The sequence below is a fragment of the Pseudorasbora parva genome, chromosome 13 (assembly GCF_024679245.1).
Source record: "Pseudorasbora parva isolate DD20220531a chromosome 13, ASM2467924v1, whole genome shotgun sequence".
NCBI classification, from domain to species: domain Eukaryota; kingdom Metazoa; phylum Chordata; class Actinopteri; order Cypriniformes; family Gobionidae; genus Pseudorasbora; species Pseudorasbora parva.
Genome location: NC_090184.1, coordinates 12,928,162 through 12,950,454, shown reverse-complemented (window position 1 = coordinate 12,950,454; position 22,293 = coordinate 12,928,162). Strand labels below are relative to the sequence as shown.

Sequence of the window (22,293 nt, the reverse complement as noted above, 5' to 3'; positions counted from 1 at the left end):
TTAATAGATACTGATCACTGCAGATCCGTAAACACCCCACAATAGCTGCAGCTTTGGAGATGCTTTGACCCATCTAGCAATCACAATTTCGCCCTTGTTAAACTCACTCAAATCCTTACGCTTGCCCATTTTTCCTGCTTCCACTTACTGCATATCCCACCCACTTACACAGGCCGAGATGAAGAAACAATCAGTGGGAGCCAAATGACCAAACATAAAAAAAAACAAAAAAACTTATACAGCCATGTTATGTTATATTTGTCTTTCTTTTTATTATATAATACGCATCAAACAAACAACATAGTTCTTATTCACAGTGATTAAAGACTTTCAAATTAAAAGATTGAAAAATGATTGCCAACAATCAAATAAGTTGCAATATGCACTAAGTATGTAAATAGCCATTAAACAAAAGATGAAGTAGTAGAATGGCACTCTTTTTCTAAGCGTCCATTTCCATGATTTATTAAAACTCATTATTAAACTGCACAGATTAAAAATGGGATGTCATTAAAATGTATTGTCCATGTAAAGGTAGGCGTCCCAAAGCTTTTCGACAATATAGTATATATATTTTTATATATATATAGTACACACATATATATTTATTTGTGTGTGTGTGCGCATATAAACTTTTTTAAATTTAGAAATTTAACACTACAGTTGAAATTTAAATAAGGTTCAAGATAAATATTTCAAACATGCATGGTTATTTATGCACTGGAGCCATAACCTAGCAGTTAGCAAACATGCAATAGACACGTTGAGCTTTGGTTCTCATGTGGAAAATGCAAGTTCAGTTCTGGCCTGTGTAATTTTCCTGCTCTCTACTAGAGTGGCAGAGCATCAATATTAACTTTGAATAGGCATAACCGACCGGTCTTTAATTCTTTGAATTATCTTTGCCCTTAGGCTCTGATTGGTCACTTCATGCCATCTGTAACTGTCACTCTCCAACGATGGTGGGCTGCTGATTTCAGGCCTGTCCTTTGAATATTCCAATAACACAAGTGTGTTAAAGCAGATGCCATCCGTTTGCCCTGGTATTCTCCCATTGTGCTGCACTCCCAGAATTCCACATATAATAACATTTATGAATGTGAATGATGAAGGTATGCACTCCTTAATCAGTCTATGTGAAGCCCACGAGATGTAGGTTTTAACTGAAACTTCAATAGGAAGACTGGGATGAGAACTGCCATTATTATTGCTCAGCAGAAGCCACAGGCGGTCCTCATCACTGGTGTCAGTGTTACCACTGCTGGAGATGAATGTGAGGAAAAGTCTTTGGCAGATAACTTGACAAGGGAAGTCAACAGGTTGTAACACAGGAAACCACGGCTTTCTGCGATATTTTATTCCAGCATCAATTTGGGGTAGTATGTCACGTGCACGAAGAGGAAGTGGAGACTCACGATCCCACCACTGGGCTTGCAGGGATTCAGCATCCGCCTCTGCCGTTGTTTTCAGAGAGCCCCCTGTTGGCACAGTGAGAGAAAATATTTTTCATTAATAATAAATAGGTGCCTAATCATTTAGCTCCTTGGATAATTAATTTTAGCATTGGGGAAAAAAAGGAAACTTTTGACTTTGAACATTAAAGGAGCGAATGTAAGTGTAAGGCAACCATACTGCAAATGAATTATGGCTGCACAAAGAAAAACACTATATGCTACGATATGTAAGCTAGATCGATATTAGGCATGATAAAACGGTACTGTGGTACATCAAGAAAACGAGATTTAAACAATAAAACAAACTGTGTTGAGCTATTAACAATGATCCATTTTATGTTGATGTATGTATTTAAACAGTTGCTCACTTGTCTAATAAAACACATACCGGAAATAAAGCTTGTGTTTCCATGGTTTCTACAAAATAACCACCTACCCTATATTAAAGATGCCCTAGAATGAAAAATTGAAGTAATCTTGCCATAGTGAAATAATAAGAATTCAGTACATGGACATCACATACTGTGAGTCTCAAACACCATTGCCTCCTATACTTCTTATGTAAATCTTGTGCATGAAAAACACCACAGAAAAAGAAGTGCTTCTCGACATAAACCCAACCATGACACAAGCCAAGCGTTGGGGATCATTTATATGCACGCCCCCAACATTTGCTTCTGTCCAAACGTGCATTGTCAGGTGAAACTGACAAAGCCAAATCATCAAATGACACTTGAGGATAGCAAAAACAGCTCTCATGACACACTTCATGTTCAGGCTGTGCAGGAGACGTGAGGACTTAATGTCAACAGTCATGGTTGAGGTTTATTATAATCGGATACCACAACAATTTATTTCAAAATCGTTTGTTTGTTCGGCCCATTTCAAGCAAGCTTCGCTCAGTGTCTTAAACTGAAGAAAAGGGCAACTGTATTCCTGCAAGCAGTACGTAGTGATTTATCCACTTATTGACTAGCTGTTTAAACAATTTCTGATTAAATTGAAAAAAATTGAAAGTTCAAGATGCGTACAGTAACAATAGGAAACTCCAAGTAACATACAAAACTAAATAGTGTGTCTAATGACAAAGGTTAATATTATTTTGTATTACAAAATACAAACGTACATACGTTGCTTACCGATCGTTTACTCAATCCTTCTAGCAAATGTCACCTTTTCCACCACATAAGTTAAAACGAGTCATTTGACAAGGTTATTCATTTAGTAAAAATATAAGTTATATATTTATATTTTTGAGAACTGAAGTAGACCTATGATGTTTTTGCATGCTTGTTCAGGGTACATCACAGTCACTGCGTAGTGTGTGAAAAAGGCGGCACCTTTAAACTTTACACGGCTCGTGTCCTGGTCAAAATTTCTTATTTCTCTGGATACATTTGGGATCTGTATTATAATACAGATATAATACAGATCTGTTAATATCTGTATTTTATATGAGTCTATTTATTAAATTCATATTTATTAAATGTGTATAATAATATGTATTTAATTGCAGCCTGGGCAATTTGACAATAAGCCATATTGTGATCGAACCTGTTTCTTCAGCGAGGAAGATGAATCGAACCCACTGTGGCCCTTGTTCTTGAACCAGCAGCAATGTGACTGGCTGGCAGTCTATTCCTGCCTCTTCTTTGACCTCCCTCTGCAGTGCCTCTACGATGCTTTCACGTTCTTCCATACGACCTGCCGGGAGATACCATCTGCCGTAACACTCTCTCTTTGCCTCCTGAACCATTAACACCTCCTCCTGTATAACACAAGAAAACACATGCAAAACTTTTGTTTAATGAAGTTTACATTAATCATGGGTAGTAGAACAATTGTCCTTGTTACAGTGTAATTATACATTTAAGTACTGAGTGATATTAATTAACTAGATTTACTTCACGAGTTTGTGTGCCCATATAATCTTAGTGAAAGTGATAAACAGATTTGGCTTGCTGTCTGCTATAGAGGGGCTCGGAGAGGATATTCTACCCGAGCTCAGATTGCCCCCCTATAACAGGCAAATTGAATGAATAAAATAATGAATGAATGAGTCATTTATATAGCGCTTTCATATGTACTACAGTACACCCAAAGCGCTTTACACTAGTGTCAGGGATCTCTCCTCAACCACCACCAATGTGGTATACAAAATTGTACAAAAGGGAGGAGCAGGGATGCTTCAGGAACTAAAAAGGGGAAGAGGTAAGCTGCTGGTTTTATACCTTGGTATTAATTGAACGATTAGATGGGCGTACTCCTCCCGAAATTACGTTTATTAACTTCACTTACTATAAAGTTGGGTAGGATTAGCATTTGGTTTAGGGTATGAAATTTAGGCTTTGCGTTGCACTTGATGATGTATGGCTTGGATGCAGACGCTCAGCAATGGAAACCCATTCAATGAAGCTCTCTACACACTGTTCTTCTGCTAATCTGAATTGCTATTGACTTTGCAGAAAGTTGGTGACTTCTGCGAACTGTGTGCCTCAGCATGCATTGAGCATCCCCACTGTGTGATTTTACACGGCCTACCACTTTGTGGCTGTGTTTCTGTTGTTACCATTTGTTTCCACTTTGTTATAATACCACTAACAGTTGAGCATGGAATATTTAGTAGTGAGGAAATTTCACGAATGGACTTATTGCACAGTTGGCAACCTGAATTCACTATGCTCCTGGAGATGGAAGTTATTGGAACACCTGAATTCAATGATTTGGAGGGGTGCCCCAATACTTTTGGCAATATAGTGTATTATTATTAGATTACAATATATTAATTATATAATAAAATGAGAATTCATATTATACCTGAAATATAAATGGATATCCTACAATGACTGGGACGGGATATTGCATTTGAAGTTTTTTTTTGGTACAAATTTATTTCATTCTTCATATATTTAATCTAACTTGGCTAGCGAAAAATTACAGATATAACTGGATCATGTCCAGAACGACTGAGAGTGTTTCTATTTTTTCCTAAATGGACACAGTACTGGCTTATGTAAAGTTTAAGAGAAAACCGCCTTGACTTTGTTGTATACTTCTTTTGAGAAATGTCATCCTCCTAGTGAAATTGTACAGCTCATAAGTGGAAATAATCAGGTTATGTTCACAGGGGCTGACTGTAATAATTAAACATTGGAAGGAGTCTAAAAAAACATGCAATAATGACACCATCTTTACCTTTGAGTTGAAGATTACTGCGCTGACAATGTAACACACGTTTTTCCTCAGTGTGACAGGTTTCACTTCCGGGATCAAATCAAACTCTCTGAACTCAATTCCCTCACCCTTCAAAATCTTCTCTATGTTTTCCTCCAATAAGTCTGCCATTGAGTCCATGTTGAAGCTGCCTTAATCCCACTATACAACAAAAAGAATATGATTATAAAATCATTTTTCTGTTTCAGATCTAGTGGCTGCCTACAGAGACATGTTTAGGAATAATCAGACTTCAGACAAACGAAGCCTGATTCCACTGAAGACCCTATAAAGTTTCACACACGTTATTATCTATTTCTTTAACCCATATATGTGACCTTGGACCACAAAACCAGTCATAAATTCCACTGGTATATTTGTGGCAACAGCCAATACATTTAATGGGTCAAAATTATAGATTTTTCTTTTATGCAAAAACAAAACAAAAACATTAGGATATTAAGTAAAGATCATGTTCCAGGAAGATATTTTGTAAATTTCCTCATAAATATTTGTTTAAAATGTATTAATACTTAGCAGTAATATGCATTGCTAATTAGTATGACTTCATTTGGACAACATAAAAGGCGATTTTCAATTTTTTTTTTTTTTTTTTGCACCCTCAGATTCCAGATAGTTGTATCCCGTCCAAATATAGTCCTATCTTAACAAACAATCAATACAAATGAACTCTTTTGACTGGTTTTCTGGTCCAGGGTCACATTACTGGTACTTAAAGAAATCAATGATCTGCAAAACCTCTCTGTTAGCTATCATAACAACAACTGTTCAGTAAAAGACGTACAAGTATAACTTTCTATACACGTCCATTATGAAAGAGTGGCTTGATCACACCGCTTCTGCTGTTTAATAAGGAATGAAAGTAACCTGGTGTTTGTACGAAAAGTTAGCGGTGCAGGATAAATAAACCGTGAAGCAAGTTAAGCATTGTTATTAATGTTTAACTTAATGCATCTACATTCATTTAAAAATCCATCTACCTATATACTAACCTAACACCAGTCGTCATAAGACAGAGGACAAAATACTATTGAAGATGTGACTCAAAGGAAGTGTCGGCTGTTTGAGCTCTCGCGATAATATGCGACACTTACCTGGGGACCGAGTCAAATTACATTATTTGTATGTTCGTTTTGTTCAATTATATTTTAGTACTTTCTGCTTCCTTGGTGAGAATGAGTATAACCACCTTACTCAACTATAATTAAACAATGGTTGTTTAAAAATAGAAAAAAGTTGCTGTTATTTTCGTTAGAAAAATAGTTAAATGAATGTGTAGTTTTAAGACTATCCCTAAGTCTTAAGACTATCCCTAACATAAAAAGAGTGTATTACTTTTATTAGTCGCTTATTCATTTAGCAAAAAAAGTGGCTATTTTTTGGGCGGGTGAAAGTAAATTAAATGCGCGTAAAAAGTAGTGTTCTATTTGTTTCTAATGCCATAGCAGGTCAAAACAAAAGTAAAGGGTTAAAAAAGGGCTTCGTGACGCATGCTCAGTTTCGCCCTCTACAGACGGGACTCATTGGAGATGCAAGTCTGAGCGAATTGCCTAATCCATTTTGAACAGAGAACTGAAACGGTACCATTTTTCTGATATACAAACACACCCTGACCAGCGAGCTAAAAACTGTTTAACAAACTTATTACAGAAGGATAAAGTGTCTCAAAATGACCAGGTAGCTTTATTTTTTTCTTCACGGGAACGTTATGTGGAGAGGGCTTATTGCCATTGCTTGGAGGACAACGCCTGGATAAGGACGAGAGGGCACCATTTGACGTTACTTCGGAACGGCATTTGAGTACGGATACTTTACAGACATGGTTAATGCAGTTTGTTATCGTCTCGTTAAAAGCGCCTTTATGTGGCTAATGCTTCACGCGCTCATCGACTGCAGTGGAGGTGAGAGAACAGCAACAGTCCGGAGCAACCGACACCATTCCGAGTCATATAATGTCCAAAACAATTACCAGTGTTTACTGTTTTGAATGTATTGGTTAAACACCACTAAGACGAGCTGTTTTAACGCGTATTCCTTGAAGTAAATTGCGGCTATTTTTATGTTGGTACTTTCTTAGAAGTAGTTATGGTGACTATAATTTTTTCCAGCTAGAAACTATAGAATAATATATAGAAACTAACGTTACCTACTAGATAAACTATTGATTAAAGCATAACATCTATGCTAAACATTTGATGTGACGTTTAATAATTAGAACTTAATTGTGGTAACCATTTATGAATGAAAATGTTGGAATGCATAATTGTCAAATTAAACAATTATTATTTGTCATGAAACACTTCAAAAGTTATGGAATTAACGTTATGGTGCTTGAGACATAATTGTTTATTTAATGTTGCTGTAAAAACAAACAAACAAAAAGACCAACAATAATACTAATAAAATACTACTACTTCCACTACTACTAATACAACACAACTAAAATGTGTGTGTATATATATATACACATACATGTGTGTATGTATATATATATACACATATACACATACATGTGTGTATGTATATATATATATATATATATATATATATATATATATATACATTTTAGTTGTGTTGTATTAGTAGTTTAGTATATATATATATATATATATATATATATATATATATATATATATATATATATATATATATATATATATATTTCAATATTAAAAGTTGACTTTTCACAACTGATTTGCTGAAATCAAAAAACATTGATGGTTATATTGTATATAATTTGCAGGTGTCAGGGAGCCGCTATTAATATGCGAGTATATTGCTGGGGTGGTATGACCAAAAATCTCAATTTGAAGGATACTTGGAAGGCAGCCTTCGGGCAGATCCAAATACCCACACACTTGCAGTTTTTGCACTTGACCACTTGTGTACTTGATGTATTTCTGGAGTTTGGTAAAAGTGTTTAAGTGGACATGAAGACCAAAATTGTTTTATGATATGTTTACTCAGTGGGGCAAACTTTACTGTCATTGTGGTTCTTTATTTTCAAATGTTTTATAAAATGCATATAATCACTGCACCAATAAAATGTGCAACACTTAATGCTTTACGATCAAATATACATAACATCTAATTAATTTAACTTGCACTGGAAAGTTTTCCTATAGACACAAAGCAAAAAGTACTAGCCTGGTTAGTTACTGGTAAAACTGGCAACATGACATAATGGCAATATTAGCAACAATTGGTCACAACTGAAAAGTTAATATGTAAATCACAGGTCCACAGAAGTTGATGACAATAATTTGTTACTAGAAACAATACAATAGAATATCATAGCAAGAAATACAGTTATGTAAGGAATATGTTTTGTGACTAATTAAATAGATAGTTGCTACTGAAATGCATTACATTAGTATCAAATATATTAAGTTTTATATATATATATATATATATATATATATATATATTTGTGATATTCAAAAGTGTATTAGTGTCTGTTGAATTTCTTACTTGTAATTAAAAAAATATGTAACATAGTAACATAAAAATAGGTGGTGCTAATTAATAAGAATAAATAAAGGCTTCCTGGATCATAGACACTGTTTTTTGTTTGTTATTTGTGTAACTTGTAGTGATTTCACTGACTGTTATTTGTGTAACTTGTAGTGATTTCACTGACACAAGCTATCCAAAAGACTTGCTCATAACATTACAAAATTTGTGTTTTTCTGTATTTTCACTTTGTGGTACATCATTGCCATTTAAATGACAAATCTGTGTTTGTTAGAGCCTTTCAGGTTTCGCAGTGGTGTTGTACATTGTCTATCCTATAGACATGTTTTATTTTTATACCATGTCTGCTCTACATATACCTGCCTCTCTGGCTTTTCTAGCTGTGTGTAGATTTAAGAAGCTTAAGCAGTTCAATAATAGCATATTTGGGCTAATTCCGAATTTATAGGCGCCTCCTCGCCCTTGAGTCTAAGGGGCTTTTACTTTGATTAGTATGAAATGTACAGTATGCAAGTCATTTCTGACATTTTTAACAGCCAATTTGCGCAATCCAGTAGATTAACATCCTTTACAACACTTTTCCATAATTTGAATTCTCATTATTTGAAAGCAAGTCTAATTTAACACTAATTTAAGTACAACAGAAAAATGTAGTAAAATATTTGTAAAAAATGTATATATTTATTTATTAACATCTGTATAGGTATATGTTCAGATAATGTTACATGGCAAATATAAATAATAATTTAAACACCATGTTTTTGTTTTGTTTTTTGTATCCATGGCATAGTACATGATCAGTAAACAAAGATGTAGTGACAATGCAGCGCTGGCCTGACAAAGCATGTGACAGTTATGTCAACTGGCCCAGAATTCTTTTATATTGGCTGTAGGCCATCAGGCGTGTTAAGCCCTATGTAACTAATAAGTCGATTTTAAAGTTTACTTTAAGGTTTACTTACACCTAATTTGACATTTTAGGTATAGAAATAGAGAGACTCCTACATGAGTGCTAACACGCATGCTATTAGAGAAATTGAGGGCATGTTTTGAGCTGATAATTATGTTAAAACCTGAAGGAGTTCTTTGAGAATTTTGTGTGAATGTTCGGTAAAGGGCATTATGAATTGCCCTTGTCTTATCATCCCATTTTCGGGAAAACAGCACAGGAAATCTCATCCAACTTGTTGACTGATGACTCAGGAGCGGGTGGGATGCCTCTCCTTCCTGAGGTCTTTCTCTCTTTGTGTTACCCGGGCCAGTGCAGCTCTGTTTCCACCAACATAAAAAAAAAAAAAAACGCTTAGCTCTTGACTGAGTGCAATTGACAGGTTAACAATCTAATCACCCATGATCACAATAGTAGTTTCATATAAACAGGTTTTGTTGCAGTGAGAGCAATAATGGAGGAAAATAGTAGGAGAAATAAATGACAATTGCGTTGTGTGTATTGGTCTTATGGGTAGACAGTGTTGTGACATGACTGTTTTATGTTCATAGGCTCAATAACCCAGCAGACCTCTCAGTTCTCTTCATATGAAGTGACGGTACCGAGACGCATCAGCAGACATAGAAGAAACCAGGACAGTGCAGATAAGGTAAACAACCTCTGTAAACAACCAACTTTCTGAGCAGAAGTTGGGTTTGGGTTTACTGTATGTGGGTCGCATGAAGGCAGCCTTTTGCTGCTTGTAAACAGACTCTTTTGAGGAGAAAGTGAATTGCCATTCATTTGCTGCCCTGATTGCACTCGCTATGCCAGAAAACACTGCAGGCTTCAAGGTAAATCATCAACACTATCATCCCTTACATGTGTTTTATTTAATTAAATACATCTTAATTGGCTAAAACACGTGCTCAGGTTACTTCCTGAACAAGTGACAATTTAACGTTACCATTTTTTCATGTGAACTGTTCCTCGTTCCGAACCAAACTACCAGTGTGACAATGCCCAAAAAGACCAATACAAGCCCATTCACACCAAGAATTACAATGTTAAAGTTAACTATAATGAAAACTACACTATTGCCAAAAGTTTTGGGACGCCTGCCTTTTGATGACTTTAATGACATCCCATTCTTAATTTCGTAGGGTTTATTATGGAAGTGTCCTTGGCCCACCCATTACAGCTATAACAGATTAAACTCTTCTTGGAAGGTTTTCCACAAGGTTGAGGAGTTTGTTTATGGGTCTTCTAGAAGTGCATTTGTGAGGTCAGGGACTGATGTTGGACAAAAAGGCCTAGCACGCAGTCTCCGCTCTAATTCCTCCCAAAGGTGTTCTATCTGGCTGAGGTCAGGACTCTGTGCAGGCCAGTCAAGTTCCTCCGCATAAAACTCGCTCATTCATGTCTTTATGGACCTTGCTTTGTGCACTGGTGCGCAGTCATGTTGGAACAGGAAGGGACCATCCCCAAACTGTTCCCAAAAATTTGAGATCATAAAATTGTTCGAAATGTATGCTAAAGCATTAAGAGTTCCTTTCACTGGAACGAAGGGGCCAAGTACAACCCCTGAAAAACAACACTGCCTGCAGTCTGCGTGCCTAGGTGCTTGATTTTATGCATCTGTAGCCATGGAAGTGATTGGAACACTTGAATTCAATGATTTGGAGGGGTGTCCCAATACTTTTGGCATTATACTGTATATTAGTGTCCACATTAACGGATGTTAAAGTTCTATTTCTTATAGCCTACAGTGCTTATATGCACTACAGTGTCATCTTCTGACGTCTTAAATTCTTAAGTTGGGTGGATTTTGATTAGCTGTCAATGTTTTTATTGTTTGTCAACTAGGAAAAAAACTATATATTGTGTATATATATTGCGGATCGCCAGTGTCACGGGATTTCAGCAGTTTGGCACGCGATACGAATCATTGATCGATTCACTGATTCACAACCGTTTGAATCTTTATTTGAGGATTGAACACAAACAAGGAAGAGAAGACAAAGCTGAATAAAGTCAAAGTTTTTGTTATTTTTGGATCAAAATGTATTTTCGATGCTTCAAGAGATTCTAACTAACTGATGTCACATATGGACTACTTTGATGATGTTTTTATTACCTTTCTGGAGATGGATAGTATAGTGTGCATACATTTGGATACGCTCTCGGACTAAATATAAAATATCTTAAACTGTGTTCCGAAGATTAGGGCGAGTCATTAATGACATCAATTTCATTTTTGGGTGAACTAACCCTTTAAGCTTGTCACTCTCCTTCTCTGCATATCCTCTCTCCCTTTTTCCATTTTTTTTTTTTTACCTATGAATGATTTTGTTCTGATCCTATCATCTACACCAGCGGTGCTTCAAAGATAATGCCACAGGAACCATCTGGCCTGCACACATGCCCGGCAGCGTGGGCGTAGTTATTGAAAGTCTGCTTCTTCCAGGACCATGCTGAGAAATAGATACCACCAACGTGGCACAAACAAACACACGATATTCCTCTGACCTCTTTGTCATTGAAAGACAATAACTTTATATACAGTGCACTTTCAGATTTAAATCTTTGCATGGAGTTTTTTATTCATTTAGAATGTTACACACTTCATGAAAGGTAATTGTCAAAAACCCATAATAGGGACTCTTTAACTTGGAATATTCACACTTTTTTTGTTAAAGAAATTGACATTTGTTATTTGATTACTTTTTTTGTAAAACAATATTTATAATTTTGCCTACACTTTTGTATTTTTTCCTCTTGAATTCCGCTTATAATTTTAGTCAAGGTTTCTTGCACTAACAAAATAATAATGATAATTCTGTTTTATATTAAAAATTACATTAAAAATGTATTTTTCTTTTTTGGAAATGGAAAAATAGCTCTTAGGCAGAATGTCCAACCAAGAATGTAATTTTCTGTGAGTGTAGCCATTAACATTTTTTTTTCTTCGTTTTTATGTTTAAATATTATAATATTATTTTTACATTTTTATCTGATCATGATAAGTCCTAAGTCCCGTCCTTCGGATGAGACGTTAAACCGAGGTCCTGACTCTCTGTGGTCGTTAAAAATCCCAGGATGTTCTTCGATAAAGAGTAGGGGTGTAACCCCGGCATCCTGGCCAAATTTGCCCACTGGCCTCTGTCCATCATGGCCTCCTAATCTTCCCCCTATCCTGATTGGCTTAATCACTCGGTCTCCTCTCCACCAATCAGCTGGTGTGTGGTGAGCGTTCTGGCGCAATATGGCTGCCGTCGCATCATCCAAGTGGATGCTGCACATTGGTGGTGGTTGAGGAGATTCCCCCTTCTATGTAAAGCGCTTTGAGTGCCTAGAAAAGCGCTATATAAATGTAATGAATTATTATTATTAATTATTTATTAATTATTAATTATTATAAGTACAAAGATGCAAAGTGGGTCAGAAATTATTTTGGTGGTTATATTTTGTTAAATATTAAGTTTTGTTTTGTAGAAAGCCTTTCTTTAAAGTGAATTTTATTTTGTAAAAATTGTATCTGAATTTTAATAAAGGTTTCTTCAGCCAATTGCCTGGATTTAATAAATAAGATGCAAATAGCAGACTATAATCATGGCATGAAGTCGTGGGAGATTTCGCTTACATTATTCATGAACTGGAGCATGTCTCATAAAAAAACGAAACTCAGCAGGCTACTTGCCTCACAGACATGAGAAATATGTGTATAGAAAGCTTGAAACGTCCACTTTTAAACTAAACGATTCAAAACGAAAGATTTAGTTAAGCAAAGTGCTCTGTTCACGCGAGCAGCTCATGATACTCTCAGAGGATTTCTGTTCAGAATGCTCTGCTCGATCACTGCATGTGCTATGAGTTTAACGTGCATTTTAGACTAATCCTGACTTGTGCAACTTTGTAGCCTACACATTTGTTTCCTGGTTGTAGTATTAGTTCCTACTAAATGTTTATTTTTGCTAAAAATATATATTGTTTCTGATTATGGCATAGCTTTCTGCCCACCCAATTAGGCTAATATATGATAATAAAAAAAAAAGCCTTAATCAAGGGCCTGGCCAGACTCGGCCCGACCCGGCCCGTGGGTTGATTCGGGTCAAGGGAATCTAAACTCTACTTTCTTTGTCCTTCCGCGATGCAGCTTGAGCGATCACCCAGGTCACTTGGAAGACAAAATTGTGTATATTTAGTAAATGATATTATTATAATAATTGTTCCCTTAACAATTATTGTGGGTCACCACAGTGAATCATCTGCCTCCATCTATTCCTATCCTCTGTATCCTCTTCTCTCATACCAACTACCTTCATGTCCTCCTTCACTACATCCATAAACCTCCTCTTTGGGCTTCCTCTTGACCTCCTGCCTAGCAGCTCTAAGCTCAGAATCCTTTTGCCGATATATTCACGCTCTCTCCTCTGAACATGTCCAAACCATCTCAACCTGGCCTCACTAACTTTGTCTCCAAAACATCTGACATGTGCTGTCCCTCTGATGTACTCATTCCTGATCCTATCCATCCTTGTCACTCCCAAAGAGAACCTCAAAATCTTGAGCTCTGCTACCTCTAGCTCTTTCTCCTGTCTTTTCCTCAGCGCAACTGTCTCCAAACCATACAACATCGCTGGTCTCACTACTGTCCTGTACACCTTTCCTTTCGTTCTTGCTGGGACACTTTTATCACACAACAGACCTGACACTTTTCTCCACCCATTCCAACCTGCCTGCACACGCTTCTTCACCTTTTTTCCACACTCCCCATTGCTCTGGACTGTTGAACCTAAGTACTTAAAATCCTGCACCTTCTTTACCTCTGCTCCCTGTAACCTCACTGTTCCACTTGGTTCCCTCTCATTCACACGCATGTATTCTGTCTTGCTGTGGCTAACCTTCATTCCTCTTCTCTCTAGAGCAAACCTCCACATCTCTAGACTTTCTTCCACCTGCTTCCTGCTCTCACTACAGATCACAATGTCATCCACAAAGATCATAGTCCATGGACTATTTTATTCCTGTGTGATCTCATCTGTCAGCCTGTCCATCACCACCGCAAACAAGAAGGGGCTCAGAGCCTGATCCTTGATGCAGTCCCACCTTCACCGTGAAGTGTTCTTTCTCATCTACGGCACACCTTACCACTGTCCTACTGCTCTCATACATATCCTGGACCACTCTAACATAATTCTCTGCCACTCCAGACCTCCTCATACTATACCACAGCTCCTCTCTTGGCACTCTGTCATATGCTTTCTCTAAATCTAGAAAAACACAATGCAGCTCTTTCTGACCCTCTCTGTACTTTTCCATTAACATTCTCAAAGCAAATAATGCATCTGTAGTGCTCTTTCTTGGCATGAAATCATACTGCTGCTCACAAATGTCCACTTCTCCCCTTAGCCTTGCTTCTAGGGCTGCACATTTTCAAGTTTTTCATTAACCGTTAACCGAGGCCCTTAGCGGTTAATACTCGGTTAACCATATTGTGCGTCAGGGTTATTTTTAGCTTATTAATTTGACGACCACCATCTCCGTAGTGAACGCGCCTATATAGAAAAATGCACATCATGGATTACATAATCAGAGAGTAGCCTATTTCTTTTCGTTTTAAATTGTTAAAAGACATTTCAAGTTTCTTAAGATCTATTTCATGTCTGCGAGGCGTACGCTGAGTTTCGTTAAATTAGGATGAGATGCGCTCCAGTTCACGAGCAATGCAAAGTGGCCGCAAGGGCTCCTGCATGATTAGGGCATGTAGTAAAATATGCAGCCGAGAATGATTCACACAGCGTTTGACTTGCGCGGCTGAGCCTCTCCCGGTAGAGAGTTCAAGCATCTGTGGTCTCGTCCCTTCAGCTCTTGCCATCTTGCTTTTAGTCCGTGATTAGCTTTTTTGTTTTCTTCATTACAGTTAAAGTAACCTCTGCTTTTCTCTAGTCATTCACAAGTTTCTCACTTCAAACTTTCTTTCTTCTGGTCCGTTATGCACAGCGCGCGCGGCTCGCGCTCTGCTTCTGCACTAATGCGACTTTTAGTCCAGTGCGACGTATGTTATTTTCCTCTTCATGACGCATATTTTGACTGATGCGACTCATACTCCGGAGCAACTTATAGCCTGAAAAATGCGGTAAGCACTGCATTGCAATACTTGCATTTTCCCCCGTCACTCTCATTTTTAAAGTGCTCCCACGCTTTCTTTGCCCGCTTCATTGCCCGCTTAGAAAGCTGATCATGACTTCTTCTTGTGGATATTACAAATGTCTGGGAGCGCTCTGGCGGTGCAAACATATATTACAACTAAATTCAAGGCACGTCATTGACGCCACTTAACCGAGCAAAATGTTTCACTCGGTTACGCAATTTTTAACGGTTAATCGGTCAATCGGTTAACCATGGACACCCCAACTTGCTTCCAATACTCTTTCCCACAACTTCATTGTATGGCTCATCAGCGTGATACCTCTGTAGTTTCCACAACTCTGCACATCTCCCTTGTTCTTAAAAATTGGCACCAAAACACTTCTCCATTCTTCAGGAATCCTCTCACTCTCTAAAACCTTGTTGAACAACCTAGTTAAAAACTCTACTGCCATTTCTCCTAGACACTTCCATACCTCCACTGGTATGTCATCAGGACCAACTGCCTTTCCTCTCTTCATCCTCTTCAAAGCTCTCCTAACTTCACCCTTGCTAATACTTTCTACCGATACACATCCCTCTCACCTTCCTTACTATCTAACATTGCATACATGTCCTCATACGCTTTCTGTTTGGCCTTTGCCACCTCTATCTTAACCTCACGCTGCATCACCCTATATTCTCTTCTACTTTCCTCTGTCCTCTCACTGTCCCACTTCTTCCTAGCTAACCTTGTCTTCTTTCCTCGTTCCAGATGACACATCTAGCACCTTTCTACCTGTCTCCCTGATCACTTTGGCTGTAGTAGTCCAGTCATCTGCCCTTCTTGACCACCTAAAGTTTGTCTCAACTCCTCCCTGAAAAACACACAGCACTCTTCCTTTTCCAACTTCCACCACTTTGTTTTCTGCTCTGCCTTTACTCTCTTCATCTTCCTCACCACCAGAGTCATCTTACACACCACCATCCTATGCCGTCTAGCTACACTCTCACCTACCACTACTTTACAATCACTAATTTCCATCAGATTACAGCGTCTACATAAAATATAGTCCACTTGTGTGCTCCTGCCACCACTCTTATATGTCGCCCTGTGTTCCTGCCTCTTCTAAAAGTACGTGTTCACCACAGCCATCTCCATACTTTTAGCAAAGTCTACCAACCTCTGTCCTTCTGGGTTCCTTTCCTGAAGACCAAACCTGCCCATCACTTCCTCGTCCCCACTACTCCCGTCCCCAACATGTCCATTCAAATCTGCCCCTATCACTACCCTCTCACCTCTGGGAACAGTCTGCATCACTTCCTCCAACTCGCTCCAGAATTTTGTCTTTCTCATCTTGCTTACAACCTACTTGTGGAGCATAGGCACTAACAATATTCAACATCACACCTTCAATATCCAGCTTCAGACTCATCAACCTGTCTGACACTCTCTTTACCTCCAGAACATTCTACACAAACTCCTCATTCAGGATCACTGCAACTCCAGTTTTCTTCCTGTCCACACTATTATAAAACAGTTTAAACCCTGCTCCAATGCTTCTAGCCTTACTCCCTTTCCACCTGGTCTCTTGGACACACAGAATGTCAACTTCCCTCCTCTGCATCATATCCACCAGTTCTCTGCCTTTACCTGTCATTGTACCAACATTCAAAGTCCCTACTTTCAGCCCTAATTTTTTTTATACTCATTCGTTTACATTATATAAAGCCTTAAAGTTCTGACCAATTAAGGGCATGGTTACTTTGAGTGGCAGATGGATAGCCATTTATCCGCTGTCTATAGTCATTGCCTCACCCAAGCCTTTTCTGTTATTTGGCTTGAAATGAGATGATAAGATTGCCAAGATGACCAGCTCATCTCTACTTTACGCTTCAGAACCGCTTATCGGATTCCTGTGGGTGACATCATGGATGCTACGTCCATACTTTTTTTTTTAACAGTCTATGGTTACACCCCTAACGAGAACCATTTTGAAACCATTTTATTTAGGTTATTTGCCAATGCAACATTTAGATTTTTATTTTTTATTTTGATCTATTTATATTATATTTGATATATTTCAGTTTTATGTCACTTTGGTTTCAATTAACAATAACAACACTGTTTGTGACTATTTAGGAGGTGGTTTAGCATTTTCCATAAAGTAACTCTATAAAAACTTGCTGTTCAAAAGTGTGTGGAAAGTCCTGTTTTCTCATAATATCTCTTTCCATAATATCACAGGGTTTAAAGCAAGACAAAAAATGTTCTTTAAAGCCAGAGGTGGACAGTAAATAAGTACATTTATTTTAGTACTGTACTTAAGTACACTTTTTGAGTATCTGTACTTTACTTGAGTATTAACTTATTACTTTAACTTCACTACATTTGAAAGACAAATATCATACTTTTTACTCCTCTACATTTCTATCCAAATTCCTTTCTGTAGCAGCTTTGAAAGTCAGTGGATGATTTTTATTTCTTTGGGTTTTTGCAGACAGCCTATCAGGAATCACTCTTGTAGGGTCACGTGAAGTTCAATTATTTCCCAGCATTTTTTGAACATTGATTTATAGTTTATAGCAAAATGTAAGAAAACGGTAGCCTAGAAATCTAGACGCACCCTAGCAGCATCAAATTTTGGCACATTTTTCTGTCTCTTTCTGACCTGATTAATTTCATGTATGTACACAATTTAAAGGGCCCCTGAAATCAAAATTTACATTATTTAACTTTTAGTATGTACTTTTAGTACATTATTTAACTTTTAGTATGAATTTGTTAGCCTTAAGGTTATGAATAAGTTAGTGTGTTCCAAAACAATGACAATTTAGGCGATAAGTATTAAAAAACGTTCAATCTGCTAAAATGAAGCACAGATTTTTATGACATCACCACAGACTAATTACATCTTCTGTCCAATCAAATGCTGTCTAGAATCGGGTGTCCTCCAGCCTGCCCCCTAAATAGGTGCGGTGGCTGAAATCGGTCACTTGTTTTCAAGGGAACAAGTCTGTGGCATATAATGCACTATATAGGGTATAGGGAATAACATAAGAGCACAGTGAATAAAAATGTATCGGACCCATTTGAAATCTGCCTAGAATGCTGTATTTCATTCAAAGCAATATGGAGGAGATTATGATGAGAAAAGGTTAGAGATTAGGAGGAAACTGCGGTTTTACCAAGCTGAAAGGCTCTAGACAAACTCTGATTGAAACAAATTGCAATTGGCTGTTTTAAAAAGGGGAGGAGCTGCTTGCGTCCCATCCTGTCTTCCTGTTTCAGGGGAAATTACGTCAACACATTAAATTAAATAATTCTGCACGTTTTGAGGCACTTCAGTGGGCAACAACTGTAGCAGAAAATGCAATGCTAGATGTGTTATGCTTTATTAGTGAATTAGGTCAGTATACTTACAAAAATGCACGTCACTTATTACATATATTTAATAAAAAATTATTCTAGACTAATTGTATTGCATCTCTGTGCTGCTTGTTTTGTTTTTTTTACCTGTAAAAGAGAAGTGAGGTGATGGTTTCTGTAATTTTTTCCTCTTTTTTTTCCTAAGGTGTCATACATAATCCAAACTCAAGGAAAAGAACATGTCATCATTCTGGAGAGAAATGAGTAAGAATTTTTCCTTCTGTCTTTAATACTGAAAGTATTTTTTTTTTCCAATGGTTTACCAAAGTTATCTTGGGTTAACACCGTGTTTCCCGACCCTGTTCCCGAAGGCACACCAATAGTTCACATTTTGGGGGTCTCCTTTATAGTTTGAAGAGTTTGAAAATGAGTACTGTTGGTGTGCCTCCAAAGTTGAGAAACACTGTGTCAACATAAACCTAGGTTACTATGTTCAGTGAACTGCATATAAAGCCAAGGCAATCAAGATTAAGAGATCTAGAAAGCCTTATCTTAAATTATTCAAAAATAGTTATAAACCAAACCAACATGTTGTGACTAACAAACCTGCATAAGGGTGTGGGATCTTAACAAACTGAGATTCCTTTTTTGGTGTGATCAGTTTGTCATGTGACATGGTCATCTGATTAAATCAAATGATACCAGGAGGGATGGGAAAATGCTTTAGTATCAACACAATTACTTTTAAAGAAAACCAAATATGTTTTTCTATTAATTATAATTTTCAAAGTAATCTCTAGACAATGAAATATATTTACCCCCCCCCCCCATTTAAAATCAACACAGTTTGTTACTTTAAAGAAAACGTCTATCAAGCTTGTGCACAATTCAGAATTGAATTGAGAATGACTCCTGAATTCCAGTTCAATTCTTGAATTTGAATCGAATTTGAATTGATGTCAAAAACAGGATCTAGAATTACAATTCGAATTTGAATTAAAGGAAGCAGTATTAAAATTCAATACAATTTCAAAGAAATTCATATACATGTCCATCTTGCCATAGCAGTCCTCTGCACCTGTTGAGAGAATCTTAAAGGGGTCATATAATGGTACATGCACTTTTACAAGCTGATTGAATGGAAATGTGTGTTGGCAGTGCCTGTACACAACCATCCTGTAATGATAAAAATCCATCAAGTGTTTTTTTTTATCTCCTTATATGTTTTCCCCTGTCTCAAATCGAGCCGTTCGGCCGTGTGACGTCACACGGCTCGACACCCCTCCCACGACTGTTGATTGACAAGCAGTTTCATCTCAGACCCGCCCTGAGCGAGCTCTGTCACAGTCTGCCATTGTGAATAGGCTGGAGCAGAAAGGTGTTTAAGCGATTGTAGTGTTTTGATCTTGGGTGTAATAATGAACACAGCAGTCATTCTGATGTTCCTAAATCCAAACCGCTCAAGTCGCAGTGGCTGAGTTTTGTTTTCGTCAATGTTTTGATGTCTGCGCGAACCGTGAAGCATTTCTCACCAGTGAGTAGTTTGAAACGCGTACACGTTTCACCATGAATGCGGCTAAAGTGGGTAAGTTACATTACGGCATGCTTTCTGTATGACGTTCTCAATATAATTCATAATCGCACGTTTATAATGAACAACCCGTTATGGTTTTGTTATTACAAACTGTGTACGCTTGTTTTAAAGTTAATGTGGACGTGGTAACTAACATAAGCTTAATTATGTAGATGGTTTATAAATTACAGTCAGAAAATAAATAAATCGGGTTGTAACAGTTATTACACTGCATTGATAACGTTAAGTATCACTGACAAGCCGACATTTACAGAAAAAACGTTTTTATTGGTATTAGCTGTAACATCAATCTGTCAATCAACTAATGTAAACATCAGTAAACACATAGCATTCATCGCTAACGTTACCCTGCCTGTTCATTAAGACAGTGACATTACGTTAACCAACCATTCAGAAACGTCCTGTTTAGCCTTAATTGTCGCATTTCGTTGAAGCTGTTGTCAGACACCGATTCATATTGCTAAAGTTGCACAGATCTTCTCAGAGACTCGCGTGGCCATTCTTTCGGCTCTACTGTTGTCAACGGTGACACTCCGTGTGTGTGTGTGTGTGTGTGTGCGTGTTTGTGTGCGTGCGTGCGTGCGTGCGTGTGTGCGTGCGTGTGTGCGTGCGTGCGTGTGCGTGCGTGCGTGTGCGTGCGTGTGCGTGCGTGTGTGTGCGTGCGTGTGCGTGTGCGTGCGTGTGTGAAAGCGCCCCACAGAATAGAGGGGCTGGGTGAGCAAAGCTCATTAGCATTTAAGGCCGTATGCACGAGAACAGCTTGCTGAAAACAGAGCTGTTTTTGACCAGGTAAAATGAGTGTTTTCTTACAATACTAATGAGAATTTTTTATTAATGTATATTACAAAGTTTTCATTTAGAAACTAAATAATCATATAAACTTGTACAAAAATGCCATTATATGACCCCTTTAAGTGTTGCAGGAAAGATCTTCAGAGCAGAACGGTGCAGACTCAATGATAAAACATTTGAGAAGCTACTGAGAATTAGATGCAACAGTGTTGCTCTGGAAAAAATGATAACTGCATTTACAATGACTTTGTGTTATTTTCTTTCTTTGAAATAAAAATAACATTGTAACTAAACAAATTAAACAACATTGAGGAGGTAATTTATTTCAAGAATTTGACCATTATCTATATTTTAGAACAACATTTTTTAAATAAAATTGTGGTTCAGTGTTGTATAGAAAATATTGAGAACATTTCACTAATAAAACCAAGAGATGTATGTAACAATGTTCATGTATGTGGGTGAGGAAGAAGACAGCAGGGATCGGCTGGCTGGAACTCAAGGTTGTTTATTTATTCAAATAACTCAGGTACTTAGACGGTGTGCACTTCGCACTGTATTACTCAGTCTCTCTTTTAAAGTCTCTCCGGTTTGGTTTTAGCAGTTCCTCTCTACTTCTCTCTCAGCCCGAGTCCCAGCTTCTCTCTCTCCGGTCCTCATCTCCTGCGTGGCTTATAACCTGTCTCTCCACGCCGATTACTGAAATGAGACAGGTGTTCATTGTTTGCCCCTGATTTACTTACGTGCCGCTCGTCCTCCGACACTCTCTCTCGTCACAGACCTCGCTAAACCACGCCCCCCTCGCCACAATATATTTTACAATTTTTTAGGGAAATGTAAGGAATCTTGAGTCTGATCAAATTTAAGAAAATAAGGTTACCTATTTATTTTAAGAGAATTGGCTTAATTATGCAGTTTTATTTAGAGACAACATTGTTAGTTCCAAGCATGCTTTGCATATGGCTGGAAATGAAGAGTTAATAATGAAATTAAGTGTTTTTTGAGTGAAGGGAAACATCTGTTAATGTTTAATGTTAGTTGTGTTTGACATTTGAAAGAATTTCTGTTATGTTGAAGTTTTGACCATTACCATTTTACAGAAGTATATTGTTAATGCTAGTGCAATAACAGTTGGTTTCTACTCATGCTAGCAGCAAGTAGTTTATTAATTGTATAACATAACTCAAAGTCAAATATAAACAGGTCATTTCCATTTACTCTAATTTATTCCCCTTTTAAAACTTAAATTAAAAAAAGCACATTCCACTAATAATATTAAATTCATCAGGTGCTATAAACTAAATCATTTAGAAATGTT

The 22,293-nt window shown here is 37.4% G+C and overlaps 2 protein-coding genes across 4 annotated transcripts in view; one reads left to right on the top strand and one right to left on the bottom strand.

Moving 5' to 3' along the window:
* Positions 1–266: 266 nt before the first annotated feature.
* nudt18 (nudix (nucleoside diphosphate linked moiety X)-type motif 18) lies at positions 267–5,764 on the bottom strand. Its single transcript, XM_067413201.1, has 4 exons — positions 5,681–5,764; positions 4,650–4,829; positions 3,009–3,222; positions 267–1,478 (listed from the first exon to the last, which is right to left on the bottom strand). The coding sequence occupies exons 2-4, from the start codon at positions 4,806–4,808 to the stop codon at positions 853–855; spliced, it is 999 nt and encodes a 332-aa protein (XP_067269302.1). The 5' UTR covers positions 4,809–4,829; positions 5,681–5,764; the 3' UTR covers positions 267–852.
* A 414-nt stretch (positions 5,765–6,178) lies between these two features.
* Positions 6,179–22,293, top strand: part of adam9a (ADAM metallopeptidase domain 9a) — a 66,803-nt gene continuing 50,688 nt past the window's right edge. For 2 of the 3 annotated variants that reach the window (XM_067413190.1, XM_067413188.1), the window contains exons 1-3: positions 6,180–6,589; positions 9,663–9,760; positions 18,795–18,853. In XM_067413190.1, coding sequence (XP_067269291.1) covers positions 6,508–6,589; positions 9,663–9,760; positions 18,795–18,853 — 239 coding nt within the window. In that variant the 5' untranslated portion in view covers positions 6,180–6,507. Of the gene's footprint in view, positions 6,590–9,662; positions 9,761–18,794; positions 18,854–22,293 lie in introns of all 3 variants that reach the window. The other variant, XM_067413189.1, reaches the window with a different exon arrangement.

Excerpts from the sequence above, each read along its gene's own strand:
- nudt18 (XM_067413201.1), bottom strand. The coding sequence starts at position 4,808 with ATGGACTCAATGGCAGACTTATTGGAGGAAAACATAGAGAAGATTTTG. Across the intron at positions 3,223-4,649 it reads CAGTAATCTTCAACTCAAAG|GAGGAGGTGTTAATGGTTCA; the intron begins GTAAAGATGGTG and ends TGTGTTATACAG. Across the intron at positions 1,479-3,008 it reads CTTCCTCGCTGAAGAAACAG|GGGGCTCTCTGAAAACAACG; the intron begins GTTCGATCACAA and ends CTGTGCCAACAG.